The 15,761-nt window shown below is 54.3% G+C and overlaps 2 protein-coding genes across 4 annotated transcripts in view; both read left to right on the top strand.

Annotated features, from left to right (window-relative positions):
• Window positions 1-9,117, top strand: part of VAV2 (vav guanine nucleotide exchange factor 2) — a 147,800-nt gene extending 138,683 nt beyond the window's left edge. Inside the window, exons 23-27 of the mRNA XM_026094434.2 lie at window positions 622-738; window positions 931-1,018; window positions 1,133-1,256; window positions 4,916-5,070; window positions 5,876-9,117. Of these exons, the coding sequence (XP_025950219.2) occupies window positions 622-738; window positions 931-1,018; window positions 1,133-1,256; window positions 4,916-5,070; window positions 5,876-5,923 (532 nt within the window). The 3' untranslated portion in view covers window positions 5,924-9,117. The remainder of the gene's footprint in view (window positions 1-621; window positions 739-930; window positions 1,019-1,132; window positions 1,257-4,915; window positions 5,071-5,875) is intronic.
• Window positions 9,118-11,851: 2,734 nt separating this feature from the next.
• Window positions 11,852-15,761, top strand: part of SARDH (sarcosine dehydrogenase) — a 36,399-nt gene continuing 32,489 nt past the window's right edge. Inside the window, exons 1-5 of one of the 3 annotated variants that reach the window (XM_064523835.1) lie at window positions 11,852-12,183; window positions 12,299-12,406; window positions 13,183-13,486; window positions 13,910-14,088; window positions 15,203-15,382. In XM_064523835.1, coding sequence (XP_064379905.1) covers window positions 13,189-13,486; window positions 13,910-14,088; window positions 15,203-15,382 — 657 coding nt within the window. In that variant the 5' untranslated portion in view covers window positions 11,852-12,183; window positions 12,299-12,406; window positions 13,183-13,188. The other 2 variants (XM_026094486.2, XM_064523836.1) reach the window with 2 other exon arrangements.

The raw sequence follows: 15,761 nt of genomic DNA, 5'->3' as shown, positions 1-15,761 counted from the left end.
GGCAGGATGTTGCGCTCCGCATCATTCATTAGTGCCTGTTCGGTGGCTAAACAGCTTCTTCTGTGACTCTGGGCACTTTCATTTCTGCTTACAAGGTTTTGGATGAGACCTCTTTCTCGACTTGCCCAACCTTCTTGCCTTTCAAAAAAGATGGATCTTTTTGGCTAAAACATGCCTATTTTTAAAATATTCATTAATTTTTAATTAATAAACTTAACATGCACAATTCTGGAGGCCCTGGCCCGTGAAGAAAGCCTCCTAACAAGTGTCCATGCTGTGACGGTTGCTCGCTCCAGGGACAGCACCTCTTCTTCCCGCATGCCTGCCTCTGGCAGCCTCGCTGCCCTGCAGTGAGAGGGGGAAGAGAGCAAGCAGGATTTGCATAGATGCAATGAGCTCTTACATGCCGGCTTTCCACGGAAAGGTGGACATTTAAGGGCCCTTTGTGCCTCTGAAAGCTGCTTTTTGAGTCATTGCCCTAAATAAGCAAAAACTTGAGAGGTGGAGCAGAACGTACAGCTCATCGCGCTGGAGGGAAGGGGCGGTCACGCACGACGCGCGAGCTGCCGGGGCACAGGCAGGCGCTGGCTGCGTGACGTCTCACGGGGGCTCTCGGCTTAGGTTTGCAGGGAACATGGAGCGGCAGCAGACGGACAATTTGCTGAAGTCCCACGTGAGCGGCACTTACCTGATTCGAGAGAGGCCGGCAGAGGCTGAGCGCTTTGCAATCAGTATTAAGTGAGTACAGCCGCGACCGCTGGCGTTGGGAGGGTAAAGCGCCTGTGGGCTGCATTTCCAGGTGATAGATAGGTCTTCCCACCAGAACGGCAGCGCCTGGGCACAAACCCGACCCAGGTCTGCTGCTTGCACGGGGCAAGATGATGCTGTCACGCAGATAAACTTTCTGACCATCTTTGCTTCCCGTTGCAGGTTTAATGAGGAAGTGAAGCACATTAAGGTGGTGGAGAAGGACAACTGGATTCACATCACAGAAGCCAAAAAATTTGAAAGCCTTCTGGTATGGTTTTGAAGCTGCTTTGAACCCCCGTGCCGTTCCTGCCTCCACGGCTGGCTCTCTGCAAAGCACGCAGAGCACCACCGATGTAACCGGGTGTCCCTTCGTCCTTCCTAGGAGCTGGTTGAATACTACCAGAGCCACTCACTGAAAGAGAGTTTCAAACAGCTGGACACAACATTAAAATACCCGTACAAATCTCGGGAACGTTCTACCTCCAGGACCTTCACCCGCTCTCCAGGTAAAACCGAGGTTAAACGCGGTAGTGGACACCAGTAAACCTAACTCAGATATCTAAAAGAAAACTGCATGCTTGCAGGAAGACGTAGGAACACTGTCTGTTAAATGGAAGAGTTTATAGCATTGCTGTTAGGCCTCTCAGATCTCCAGGAATGCACCCACAGTGGGTCTGAACCCCCCACTTTGCAAGCGAGGCTCCTGCTTGCTATGTTTTGAAGTGTTTTGAAGACTCTTCTTGCAGGTGTGGAGATGGTGCCCTTAGGGACCACGCTGAGTTGGGGGCTCTCTTTGCTCTCTCTCGGTTTGTTTTGGTTCCTTGTAGCGGGCAGCAGCCTCCGAGGGAGCGTTCTTGCTGCCTGTGGCTGGTTTTCCCACTTGCAGCTTTCCAAACTGTGCTCAGTAGTGGTTTGCCGTCATTTATGTGGTGCAAACGCACTTGGTCTGCCAGGAGAGCATCTTCTGCTGCAGGATCTGACCCATCTGCCTCTAGTTAAATGAGCAGAGTGATCTGTTTCACCATTAGCAGGATATGTTGTGTCTTATCTGCCCACGTAAGTTTTCGTGCATGTGTTTTAATGGATCCGATTTCAGTGTCACTTGTGACAGTTTTAATCCCAGTGGGTTGCCTTTAATGGAGCCGAGGGGAGAAATGGTTAGTAAAAAAAAAAGTTGAAACAAATGAAAAGTGAAATTTGCATTAATACAAAATTTTAAGTTTTACCTAAAAGCTTGAGTGCGCAAATTAACATCTTTGTGGGGAAAAAAATATATTTTTAAAAACTTTTTCCATTTTTAGAAAGGCTACCAAAGAAAAACAGTTATAAGAAGTGATTAAGTTTCTTTTCCAAAAAAAAATACAGCCCTAAGATGCATTTGGAGTATGAAATTTTCGCTTGGTTCAGAGGGGTGTTTTCCACCGGGAGAAAAGAGAGAGGGGCCTTGAGACCCCGGGGAGGGAGAGCTGCCCCGGTCTCCCGCGAGGGCAGGACCAGCCCCGGCCGCGAGCGCTCGCCGCTCCGAGCCCTCGCGCGAGACCTGCCGCCGGTTTTGTGCTGTGTTTCCCTGTTGGCTTTGACAGCGTTGTGCTTTTATTTTTTTTTTTTATTTCCTTTTTAATTGGTGTTCTGCCTCTTTCTGTTTCTCTCTAACCTCTTTGCAGCCTCCTGCGCTTCCTACAACTTTTCTTTTCTCAGTCCTCAGGGCCTCAACTTTTCTTCTCAGACCTCCTCCGCTCCCTTCTGGTCAGGTACTAGCGCCTTCCTTTCCTGGGAGGGAAGTGCTTCCTAGCCGTCCTTCCCGGAGGGAGAGACCTCCGCCTGTACCAGGATACCACCATCACCCGCTTGAAAGCCATCGCCAGCGGGACCCGCGTGGTCCCCGCTGCCCCTTCTCCGCCCGCAGAGAGCTGAGGGGGTCACCAGGGCTGCCCCGGGGCAAAGCTTGGGGGAAAAAAATGTCAATTAATCATGACTTTGCCAGAAGTTAAATGTACTCGCCCCTCTCTCCCCCAAAACGATGCAGGAGGAGCCGGAGCTGTAACTATTGAGAAAGGGGAAGAAAATTTATGAGAAAGTAAAGCTAGTGCATTGGGATCTCATGATGTACTTCAAGCTTGACCTGCTTATCCCATGTGTTTCACAGAATGAGCATTGGCATCACACCATCTTCAAGACTGTTTTTCCTTGCTGCACAAGGAGAACATCTCAATGTCCAGCAGTTTTTGAGCTCTGCTATCTAAGCCTGCTCAGGAGCACCTTGCTAAGGAGACAGGGGACCTGTGCTGTCAAATGTATTTTGTGGCCCATGTTCACTAGAGAAAGCGCCAGGTGTATTCCGGCCTTTGAACCCTGTTGATCCAAATATGTTGCAGACTAGTATCTTCCTCCCTGTTTAGCAGGGATCAGAGCAAAAATGTGCCTGTTCATTTCTTCCTGTTTATGCTTTTACCTTTCGGTGTTTGCTTTACACTGCACAGGGAAAATCATCTGCAAAGGCATACTTGCTTTTCTTGATGCCATGTTTGGTATCAAACACTTAATGTTTCAGGGAATTAGAAAAAAAATCTGGGTATTTGGGATCCTTTACCTGCATTTCTGCATAAAAGCATTGCAGAACATTAATTTGTGTGGAAATGGGCTCTGAGCAAGCTCCTGATGAAAGAGTTCAAAGCTGTCATGATTCTCGCTCCGTTCTCCAGCCCGGCTGCCTGGCAAGGACGAACGAGCCTCCAGTGATTGTATGTTGTGTATATGGACTGTCTCCATTGCCATCCTCATCTTCGTCCATCCTGAGAGCTGAAAATCTGGGCAAAGCTTTTCCCCAAACTTAGTTCAACCTTGGTTTGCAAACTTTAAATTTGCAGCTCTGTAATACTCGAAAGTTCTGGGACAACAGTGCGGCTTTGCTGAAACTCAGAGTCCCTTCAGGGTGTCGTTTCCCCCCAGCCAATGTCAAAAGGGTGCATTTCATTTTTCTTCTCCGCTTCCCTGAAGCACTCGCTCAGCGGGTGCATGGGGACCGTCCCATCCCTCCTACCATTGCTCTCCAGCCCTCCTTCCTCCCGCGTAGGTGATGACCTGTGGGGCAGGGGAGCTAAGCCGTTCTCCTGCTTTTCCCCCTCCTCACTGCCGCTCCTTTGTGCAAAGGACACCAACACCTTCCTGCCGCTTTCCCTCTCCACACAAGTTCCTCCTGGCCTGAAGCAGTGGAGATTGGCAGTGCTGGGTTCATGCGGTGCTGGCGGAGGTCCAGCTCCTGAGATGGCTTTTGGGGGGAGCATGGCCTCCTCACCAACAGCTGAGCATCAATTTCTGATTTTTTGTCATCTCCAAGAGTGAGAGGTTCCAGGAGCGTCTGTGGCTCTCCTGGTGTCCCTGGGCATCTCAGGCCTCATGCTTCACGTCACAAACTGATTATCAGTTGGGATTTAGGGTTGTCAGGGTACTTTTGCACATGTTGGTCTGTTTTGGGACGAAGTTTCCAAGGCCCCTGTGCTGGTCATTGGCAGGGACAAAAACCAGAGAGGATACCAGATTAGTGGCTTATTCCTCCTCAAGGCAAAACATACAGGCTTTGCTCAGCACCCATGGGAGAATCTGCTGCAGGGACTAATCCCAATAACTCCTAGCTTTGAAGCATCTTAACTACAAACTGATTTGTCAAATCTCCCTTTGATGATGTGGCCCCTTCAGGTGCTGGGAGCCGTAAGGCAGCCAGACCTGACAGTAGGGGTGGAAAAGGATTTTTCCATGATTTCATTATCAATGATCATTTTAATCCTATGAAATCTTTTCCTTCTACCATCTCCTATCTTTCTCACAAAAATGCCTATCACCCCAGCTCCCCACAGTGATCCCCACTAGTGGCTCGAAGCCCCTCGTAGACCATCCCCTTCCTGCTTAGCAGACAGTGGCTTGCCTGACCGAGCCCCACCAAGACGTTTAAAACCCAGCATTAATCTTGACACCCCGGTCTGCGTGTGGCTGAGAAGTTCACGCAAGGCCAGCCCCAACATCTGAGCCGATCCGGGTCGCGGTGTTGCATTGGAAACAAGGACCGTGGTGGAAAACCCAGGTTGAACCTAGCGCAGCTTTCCCCAGGCTTCGGCTGCTCCCGCGTGGTGGAGCAGCTCCCGACTCCCTCTGCTTTGTCCACTCACAGTATTCACCCCACGAGTCGTAGGGACGGCGGTGGCACGATACAACTTTGCAGCACGGGACATGCGGGAGCTCTCCCTGCGAGAGGGCGACGTGGTGAAGATCTACAGCAGGATAGGCGGCGACCAGGGATGGTGGAAGGGGGAGACCAACGGCAGAGTAAGTGCAGCTTGGAGCTGACGCTGCGGTTGCTGATAATGTCCCAGCTTGTTTTTGTAGCGCATGGTCCTCCCTGCTGTTAACCACAGAGTTGGTCAGAGCTTGCCTGACTGCAGCCTCCCCAAAAAATGCTTTCACAAAAGCAAAGGGAAGGGGGAAGGGGCTGCATCCAGCTCACATTTGCTCTTTTTTGGCTCGTGGATGTGCTGCCGTGTCACAAGAACCAGCGCGTAAACAGATACTGCAAGTCATGTGTGTCGCATGTCAGTGCTGTGTCTGACAGCGGCACGCGACCCCCCCGACACGTGCAGGCAGGTGGGAGCGGGTTGTGGCCAGGCAGGCACGCAAGGACGTGTCTGGCTCTGCTCTTCCTGAAGCTGGCACGTGAGGAATTTGTGCCAGAATGGCTCTGCAAGCGACAGGCTCGGCACCCTGGAGAAAAGCAGTAGGCCGATGGGCTGCCCGGGTGTCTCACAGTTCATAGCGCTGGGGACAGATTTTTGGTGCCCTGATCCCGTCTTTGTTGCTGACAACCTGTGTGCCGCCATGCCACGAGGGCTTGTGCACAGTTGCAAGCCTTGGGCTGCAGTGCCGGATGATGGTAATGACTGCACCGTCTCCCCGTCACCACCGTGTATCAGGAGGACTGGCACAGGGATGCGGGCACCTCCCGTGCTGAACAAACGGCCCTGCAAGAGAGCTCCCCATGATCACAGCGTGGCGGCGGGGGAACAGACCCGGTGCCAGGACAGGAGGCCCCTCCTGCTCCTGAGTTTCCTGCTCAGCTCTCTTGTTTCCCCTACAGGTTGGTTGGTTTCCCTCAACATACGTGGAGGAGGAGGGTGTGCAATGATGGTGGAGATGTCTGGTGAAGAGTCATCGAGTGCCCAGAACGAGCCGCTGCAGACCGTGCACAGTTGTCCCGACACCCAAGGCTCCAAGTGAAACAGTCGGACGTCTCCCAGTACTGCCGAGAGCAACACGTCTCTTGCAGACTCTTTAGCAATCAGTTCCTCTGTACAGTGTGTGTGTGTGCGCGTGCATCGGGGGTTGCCGCTGGCCTTGGTTGTGTTACTTGTATAGAAGATTCATGGTCTATCAGATAACGTTTGTGTAGCAGCTGCAGAAGAGTCCTGGGAAAGGCACGCTCCCCCGCATGGACAGAGCTGAAAGACTCTATGCAGTGACCGCCAGAGGATGGTGTCCAAACTCGTTCGTGTTTTAAAATCCGCCGTGGTGTTGGTGGGAGGGTGAAGCTGAAGGTTTGCTCCCGGGCTGGTGCCCGGGGGTGCGAAGGTGAGCGTTTTCAGATCTCCAAGGAGAGGGAGCGATGCAGCCCCTGCTGCGAGGAAACGCAGTCTCCCGCCTGCCAAGCTGCCTCGCCTGCTGCTCAGACGGACTCCCCCGGACGACGATTTTGGTAGTCTAATTGGTAGGCTGAGCAGCAGCACCCAGCGCCACTGCTCTCTGGCTGGGGTGAGAGAGCAGCGCGGGGACACCCGTCCTTGGAACAAGGAAATGGCTGTTTGTTATTTCTGTACGGATGCCAGCTGCAAAACAAGGAGCGGTTTTGACCAGCAGACATAGGCTGGAAGTGGAACTCCAGGTCCCAGCAGGGCAGGAAAAAACCTCTTTGGCATCCCAAGCCCATTTTCTTTAAAACTACCTTTAGTCCCGTTAGACTTGCTCAGGGTGGAGGGGACAGCCCTGGATGCTGACTGGTCCCACTGGTTAGCAGGAGGTCTCATCACGTTGCGGGACCGGGAAGCATGCCTTGCCAAGCAAGGGTTTTGGAAGCCACCTGAGCACCAGGTACGCACGCAGGAGTGGACAAGGGCGTGCATCTGCAGGTCCGCCATGCCGCTGCTCCCAGCTTATCGTGAACGTGAGCAGCCTGGGCCGAGGTGATTGCCTTTTCCTGCAGCTGTTAGAAGTCCCACCTCACCAAGCTCAGTGGGGCGAACCCATGTAAGGGCTACAGTATCACATCCCGATTTATCTCAGTAGGTTGTGAAAGCATCTCTTCTTCCCCATCTGTATGCACTTTTGGGGGTTGTGAGCATTGCCCCTTCTTTTCCTCCCACTGGTTGTTACCTGCTGCTGTTGCTGTAAAGGAGATGATCCGTCTCTCTTTGCATTGCCACTTTGTCCCGAGTACTGTCCTTCTGAGTTTGTTGCTTTCCAAGTTGCGACCCCCTGTAGCAGATAGGCAGAGCTGTCGGGTGGGAATCCAGGCCAAGTGACTCCTGCCAGGCACTGGCTTTGCTCTCCAGCTCCATGATTTCCTTCCAAAGTGCTCTGTTTCAAACAAATGTGTGTGTGTGCGAGGAACAGCTTTCCTCTATCCTATTTTCAAGCCCTCAGAAATGCCCTCCGGTCATTTCGAATAAGTACCCTTTGGAGCTGGTGCTTCCATGCCCTGAAGTTGTTCCCCAGCCAAACAGGCCTTGGGGCTCACCGGGGCCTTGCTGTGGGGCGCTGAGTCTCCGAGCCGGATTGTTGGCATTGTGCTGGTGCCCGTCCGGGGACGCTGACGTTGTCCAGGCTGGTGACATTGGCCGCACCCGCATCTCCGGAGCAGCCCTGGGTCTCTGACACCAGGATGCCAAGACTTCCTGCAAATGGAAGAGCAGTGGCCTGCTCAGGATATTAAAGAGGAGAGTTTGGGGCTGTTGGTGAAAAGGGAAACATTAACTTTGAAGATAAATTTTGTTGCCCAGTGACAAGCCCTAAGCCCCGTCGCTTTGCTGCGCTTTGCTCCTCAACAGGGCCTGGAGTCGAGCGAGTGCCCCGGTGCTCCACGATTCCTGGGGCCGCGGCTGCCGGTGAAGCTCCTGAGTTGTGCTGTATCATGGGGATATGTCGCATTGCAAGCGTTTAGGCTGTACCCAGCATATGGCCGGGGGAAATTCCCGCTGTGCATTTTGCTCTGCAAAGCGATGGTGAGTGGCTCTACCAAGGTACTGTTTGGTGCTAATCTCTTCCAGGCCAAGCCAATACGACTGTCTCGGTGCTCGCTTGGGATATTTTAAAGGGATCCAGTTGGCAGAAGTAGCTGAACCATTTGTGCTCTGGAAGGGAAAACTCTTGGGGTGTAGCAAGCAAGGAGCTCAGAAATCCCCTGCTCTCTTCTGCCCAAGCCGAAGGGCTTTGCTTCTGCTTCTTTGCTTTTGTTTTGTGTAGTTTTGGTGTAGCTGAGGGCATATTTGAGGCGGACCAGACGCACACACACACACACGGAAAAACTCGCAGCGGTTCACATATGCCTCAGATACTGCTAAAGCCTTATGTGACCCTCCTGTTTAAAACACCTCATTTTCCAGACTTTCTCGTGGCAGCGAGGGCATCCCCTCTCGAAGAGCGTGCACATCTCTGTCGCAGGAGATGAGGAGCCATCTCTCTTCCTTAGACCCTGTAGTGTGTCTAGTACCAGTTACCGAACTGTGTGATAGATGCAGTAGCTGCCTATAAGTGATGAGCGACTCCCCCCCAGTGCCCAGCCAAGTCAGTCATTCCTCAGAAAAGATCTCTCTTGTGTTTACTGTTGTAAGAAACTTGTTAAAAAAGATTGTTTTGTTTGTAAGTAATTATTCAACCATTTGCCACAATATATATCTGTGAATAAGAAGGGAAATGTTTTTTATGACGGTGAGAAAATTGTATATATATTTTAGTTCATCGCAGAACATTCAAAATTGCAATGGAATACGTTGGAAAATAATATGTAAATTCCTTGGGTTTTTCCTTTGCACTGCACTAACTGGGGTAGAGTGGGGTTGGGTGGAGGGGATTTAAAGATAAAACTGTTTGTTTATGGAATAGTTTATAGCTGGGAATTTGGAAATCATTTGGAATAGCTTGTAATGCTGGAATAGAAACTTTAGCTGCTACTTAGAAACCCCTTTGCATGTGGTTTTTCCAGATCTTTTTAAGTTACAATGCATCAGAGTAAATTCCACAACAAAAAAAAAAAGTGTAATTTTGCTGATAGGTTTTTTCCAACCATGGTTTTTACTGCCAATAAACATGCATTCTTTCCTGCCTAAAGGGTTCGGTTTTGTGCTGGGCTTCTTGCCACTAAATCCTTTTTTGGTTCCAGTGGGGACGTGGGGCGCAGCAGTGGTTTAGGGTGCTCGAGGGGGACGGGTCCTTTCTGACCCTCACAGGCTTGAAGCTGATCGATGCTACGAACCATTTGAGTTCACATCCCTTCCAAAACTTGGTCCAAAACCTTCCCACAGCGTCAGGTTTTGGTCTTTGCAGTGAAGTACTACTGAAGATTGGTGGTTTTTAAAGCCTATCATCTGCCTATCGGTATTCTTACTTCCTTAGCAGTTGTTCTAGTGCAGTCATCTCACATTGCTGCCTGGGACGCGCTCCCTCGCCCGGCTGCATGGCTTTGTGCTTCGGGGGGGTTTCGTGCTCCCAGTTGAAGCATTGGGAGAGGTGGGGGAGAATTGAGAGAAGGAGCATAATTTTGCATGGTTTTTACTTTAGTATCATATTCCAGAATCCCACTTGGCCTACACAGGGCAGCATTTCCCAGAGCAATGAAAAGTCACACAGTTGCTTAAGAGGTACCTAAGGCCTTTCTAGAGGAGAGGGAAGGTTTCACCCCAGAGCAGGGACAGGAGATGCTACAGTGAGCTGCTATTCGATTTAAGTACTAATAACATATTAAGTGTTTGCAGCTCTGTGAAGTCTGCAGTGTTTTTTCTTGTTCTCTTTGACTTTCAGAGGGTCTGCTAAGAGGTGCTGTAGAAATGAGCAGAGGTGTTTTACCAGAAGCGGGATATTAGTTGGGAGCTTTCAGGCTCCTGGGTGCTGGTTTGGAAAGGTACTGCTCAGCCAGATATTTAACTTTGTCTGAAGTGACAACTCCTGCCAGGGATAAACCCTTTCCCTGTCACTGCTGGTCAGTCTAAGGGATGCTCTCCAACACGCACAATGTATGAGATGCAGATTTTCGATGCCCTGGTGCTCTCCTGCCAGCTATAAGCAACTGCCTCAGCCCTGCACAGGTTGGACCCCGGCGTCGGACCCCCAAGTCGCGGTGGGACTGCAGGAACGCAGCGCTGGAGGGCAGAGCTGCCCGATGGCTGCTGACACTGCTGCAAGACCAGGTAAACGCAAAAATCTGCTTTCATGCAAGGTCCTGTCCCTACGGCATTGCTGCCACCCCACAGGTTGCCTCCTTGGTGGCAGAGACAGTGGCGTTTGGCTCTCCAAGGCACGTGGAGCTGCAGCGTTGCGACCTGGGCGTAGATAGACGGGCTCCACTGCATCCTGGGGACACGATGGTGGTGGAGGGTCCCCACCAGTACGAGTCCAAACCTTCCCGCGGGGCTGAGCAGGTGGGAAGTCTGATGCCATGGGGATAAAAGGTGTATTCGTTAGCTGTGCACAGCTACGGCTGGGCGCTGCAGCCACAGCAGGAGCAGCCCTCCCGGGGCATTAGCAGGCTTGCAAACCTCCCGGACAGCAGAGCCCATGGCGGGGGCTGCCTGGCCAACTGCCTCGGATCAAGGCTGCTTTCAATTTAGGGTCGTGCACCTCGAAGCTTTATTGCTTTCCCAAGACCAAATTCAAATGAGTGCAATGCTGGGGAATGGCAAGGCAGGCTCTGCACGTGGACCCGTCTGGGGGTGGCTTGGGCACGTGCTTGCAGCCTCTTGCACGCTGTGATCAGCTGCAGTTTTGCAACACGCTTGACTAGCTCGTTTGTGCATTAGCCATAATGTTTGATATGACCTGGAAAACTCCAGCTGGCATGCACAAACCGCTGTGCTCCTCTAGTTCATACTTAATCTGTGAATTACATGGAAAGGAGGAAGCTGGCTTAGGCCCTGTCTACATAGGACTGAACATCAAAAAAAACCCCACCCTTGTTTCAGCTCTGTAGCTGCATCAGAGCATCAGCGCTCAGAGGCACTGAAGCCACAGACACTTTCTCCGCTGCTTTTCTAGCGCTGCTGTGAGCTCGAGGAACATCTCGGGCTGTTGTAATACGTACTTCAGCTTGTATTGCCTTAGGTCGTGTCTAACCCAAAGGTTATGTTTGTAATTAGTACATACTGATGAAATGATTCTGTCCTGCCAAACAAAAACAGCCCACCGCAAACAAGAGTTTAGACTTGTTTGCATTTCTTTGTCTGGGTGAGGGTTATCTTGACTGACTAGTTTTTGCTGAGTTTAGGGAAATTTGGGCTCTTTCTCCAAAATGTAGTAAGAAAATGATTTTATCTTTAAAATAGAAATGCTGCCTGAGAGGAATTCTGAAACAGCGGCACTCCGTCCCTTATATTCTCATTCTTCCCAGGCTGGGGAAGTTTGGATGCACACCCTTTACCCCGTGGCGTATTCAGAAGGAAAATGCAAAGGCACTAGGAGATGGGGAGCAAAGCGGGGCGGTACCCAGGGTCACAGCGCTGCTGGGGGCAAAAAGCCCCAAAACGCCGGTGTCCGGGCTCCCGGCCGTGCAGCTCTCCTTGGCGGGCCGGGGCGAGGGGGCCCTGAGCACAGGGGCCGGAGATGCAGCTCGGCCCCCGCGCTGTCAACTGCCTGACCCAGCCGCAGCTCCACCCAGAGCCCTGCTTCTCCGAGATAGCTAAATTGCGCTGTGCAGAGGCTCCTTAAAAGAACTTACGGCTTGTGCATATCCTGCCCAAACAGGCCCTAATTTCGGCAGAGAGTTCTGGGCAGATTGAAGAACAAAGCTCTGGGCTGGGAGCCCTAAATTAAGGGGGTTTTCCACCCCCCTCTAGAATAGATTTTTGGTGTTCCCGCCTTAGCTTTAGGCTCCTCAGGTCTGGCTTAGGAACCTTGTAAATTTAGTTGAGTTCTGCCCTTAAAATGTAACCGCTGGGAACGCGTGCAGGAGGCTCAGATGTTGCTTTTCCTCGCTGCGTTTGCTTCGTGGCATCGGGCCGGGTGGTTGCAGCACGAGCCCAGGAGCCGGCGAGCACCCCCGGGCACCGGCCCCAGCTGGGCTGTTTGTTTTGTGCCGGGCACCGAGCAAGGGAGGAGAAAAACAGCATTTTCCTGCCGTTTCTGATTTCTCCGCTCTCGCTGACTTTTGTTTGTGGCTGAGGAGCGGCGGACGCGCGAGAAGGGGTGCGAGCAGGGCTGGCTTGTTGCCGCCCGCCCCGGGCAGCTGGAAGGGCTGCAGCTGGCTGCCGGGTCGGTGTCGTTTTCCCCTCGGCTGGTTAATGTTTCTGCGGCAGGGCAGCGTGGCGCGGGACGGACGGACGGACGGCGCGGAGGGGGCCGTCGGGGGAGGCAGGGCCCCCACCACCGCCGCCTGAGCCCGAAGGCCGCTCCGCAGGCGGCATCGCCGGTGAGTCGGGGGACGCGGCGGGGGCAGCGCGGGAGCCCGCGGCTGGTCGTGCGAGAAACTTCTTCCTCCGGGCTGTCGCGGGATTTCCGCGGCGGGATTTCCGGCCGGGTTTTTGCAGGATTGTTTGGCTCGGCGTGGCGGCGGGGGGGTGGCGGGTGCGTTTCGGGCGGCGTGGCGGAGCGGGGGGGCACCATGGGACCCTGCCAGCTCCGTGTGAGCTCGGGGGGGCTTTCTCCCTCGAGAAGGGGGTGAGGATCTCGCTGGCCGGCTCGCGGGGCCGAGACACTGCCCTGAGCCGGGGTGAGCAGGGGCCTCCCGTGCGGGGGCCGGAGCGCTCGCCCGGCCGACGCAGGATCCGTCCCCCTCCAGCAGCCAGCTCAGCTCCCTGGGAGGCAAATCTTGTGCCTTTACATGGCCCCCGCAGCCCCCAGGGCACGAAAACCTGCGGTGGTCGCGATCCGCGCGTTTCCCAGCTCATCACCCGTCTTGTGTTCAAAGCTGGGCCCCTCGAGGGCGTTTGGGGGCAGCACGAGGGTGCCCCGGGGTCCTGCTCGGACACACGGGGAAGGGGCTGTGAGGAGAGGGGCGCCCAGGGACGCCTCGGGCCTTTCCCCCCTCGTCACCGCGCCGCTGGGGCCGGGATGGCGGCGGCACCGTGTGAGGCGAGGGCCAGGATGGCGGCGGTGCTGCGTGAGGCGAGGGCGAGGATGGCGGCAGCGCCGCGGGTGCCACCAGGCCCGTCCCTCGCAGCAGCATGGCGTTTTCGGGCGTTGCAGGTGGCCATGGCGTCCCTGACCCGCGCCCTGCGGCGGGCCGCTCCCTGGAGAGCCCCCTGGCCCCTCAGCGGCGGCACCCCCGGCCCCACGGCGGAGAAGAGCGTGCCGTACCGCCAGACGCTGAAGGACGGGAGCGGCGACGGCCCCGGGCGTCCGCAGCCGCCGGCGGCAGCCGAGGTGGTGGTGGTGGGGGGCGGCAGCCTGGGCTGCCAGACCACCTACCACCTGGCCAAGATGGGGGTGCGCGGCGTGACGCTGCTGGAGCGGGACCGCCTCACCGCCGGCACCACCTGGCACACGGCCGGTGAGCGCGAGCGTTGCCGGGGCTGCCCCGCGGCCCCTCGGGGTTTCCCTTCTTTTAGAAAGCATCCTACCCCACCCCTTTTCTTTAAGCCTTATATGACTGGGGAAATCCCAGCGGAGCTTGCTTGTTTATTTATTGCAGAGCCAGAACGATTTCCTTTGGCACGGAGGGGGGAACTGGGCCTTATTTCAATATGATGCCCTATGTTTTAGGAGATGGGGGGGATCAGCTCCAGAAACCATTTTTTCCCCCTCTTTTCCCATTCAAAAAACACCCCAGGGTGGGGGAAATGCATGATTCGTGGAGCTCCGGTCCGGCCGCGAGACGGAGCGCGGGGGGAGGCGGCGGGGGACTGGGGAGCCGCCTGGCCCCCCGTCAGCGGGTGGGTCGGGCGTGCGGAGCGGCGGGCTCCTCTCCCCGCAGGGCTGCTGTGGCAGCTGCGGCCCAGCGACGTGGAAGTGGAGCTGCTGGCCCACACGCGCCACGTGGTGAGCCGGGAGCTGCCGGAGGAGACGGGGCTGCACGCCGGCTGGATCCAGAACGGCGGCCTCTTCATCGCCTCCAGCAAGCAGCGGCTGGACGAGTACAAGAGGCTCATGTCGGTAGGGACGAGCCCTCGGCCCCGGGTCCCCCCTTGGCCCTTCTCTCCTAGCCTTGTTCAACTTCCTCCTGCTCGAGCCGGTATTCCCAAAGCAAACGAACCCCGGGCGTTTAAACGGCCCATCCCTCCACACCTTCCTAGCTGGGGAATGGTCATTTGCCCGAGGTGTGATTCGAGGACAGGCTCAATGGCTGCCCCGAGGCCAGGCCGTAAGGTGCCGAGTGTCCTCGTTGGGGAGGAAGGTGAGGCCAGGGAACAGGAATCACTGGCCAGATGGGCTTGGCCGTATGTCAGTCCGGGACCCCTCAACGTAGGCTGAGGTTGGTCCACGTGGAGAAGCCACCTGAGAGCTGCCCCTGCGGACAAGCTATGTGGTTTGACCTGACATGTCCTCTGCTAACGGGTCCCTCGCGCCACAGAGGTCTGTGGAGGTGGAGGAACTGCATAGCTGTGGCCAGCGATGTGGAAGAGCCAGGCAGGGGTTCAAGTTCTGCTGCTAAGTGTTCCTCTGCCATGCATGAGCTACATGAACCTGGTCCGGGGCCCTGACCTGCCCGGCTGATGCTGCCATTTGATTTCAAAGGGCTGCAGTACATATAGGCTCTAGGACAGCAGCTTCTTCTGTTCAGTCCCTAAGCTGCTGTGCTGTCAATGAAATAGTTTGTTTGGAAATATCAGCATCGCTGTTAATGCTTGCTGACCTCTTGGTGCAGATGATGCTGGATGGGCATGGTATCCTTACTCTAACCCTCTGTGCCCTCTTCCTAGGCCTTGATAGAAAAGTTCCTAGATTTAACGCATCTCACTTGAGCTTTGCAAAGCGAAACCCAACCATGGATTTTTTCCAGCTGCACAGGCAGCTGATATGGGAATAATGGGACAGTGATCCCTTAAAAGCTCTAGAGACCTTCCTGTGATGTTCATCATGCTCTCTGTTTTGGGGCTTGCCTTAGAGCAGCTCAGAGCAGCAGTGCATCTTTGGCAGGCATGGAAGTTCATGCAAGGCTATCTGGGAGCTAATTACGTCCCAGGGCTCTCTTCCTCATCCACCAGCATGTGATGGTCCAAAGCTTCTGTTGCCCAATGAATTCCCCGTTCTCTCATCTGGTTTGCAGCTTGGGAAGGTCTACAGTGTGGAGTCCTATGTCTTGTCCCCCTCGGAGACCAAGGACCTGTACCCGCTGATGAACGTGGATGACCTGTACGGCACGCTGTACGTCCCTAAGGACGGCACCATGGATCCTGCTGGCACCTGCTCAACTCTTGCCAGAGCAGCAACTGCCAGAGGCGCTGCGGTAATTACTAATTAATGCCTAGTGACACTGAGAGGAGGTATCATCCTCTGCCTTCCCCTGCTCCCAGCTCCTCCTTTCACACTGAAGCAGAGCTGCTCTTGCAGTGTTTCCAGTTGGCCTGTTTGCCTGGAAAGGAGGTTGTCCTGTTTGGCTTTGATGGCTCTTGTAGCCACAGCAGCAATGCTAGCAAGGGGCTGGTGTTACGCTGGAGCTGTGAGGTCTAGGAAAATTATACGGAAGAAAAACAAGCCTTTGGGAGCAAGATGAGGCAGAGCCCAAGGTGGGGTCCTCGGGAGAAGTAGAGGTTTTAGGGTAAAGTAGCACAGTCTACTCTTCAAGGCAGGGGCTCTCAGCCCATCTTTCACATATTGCTTATCTC

The sequence above is a fragment of the Dromaius novaehollandiae genome, chromosome 20, assembly GCF_036370855.1.
Source record: "Dromaius novaehollandiae isolate bDroNov1 chromosome 20, bDroNov1.hap1, whole genome shotgun sequence".
Classification (NCBI taxonomy): domain Eukaryota; kingdom Metazoa; phylum Chordata; class Aves; order Casuariiformes; family Dromaiidae; genus Dromaius; species Dromaius novaehollandiae.
Note: the sequence above shows the minus strand (reverse complement) of the source record. Positions and strands in the feature narration are given on the sequence as shown.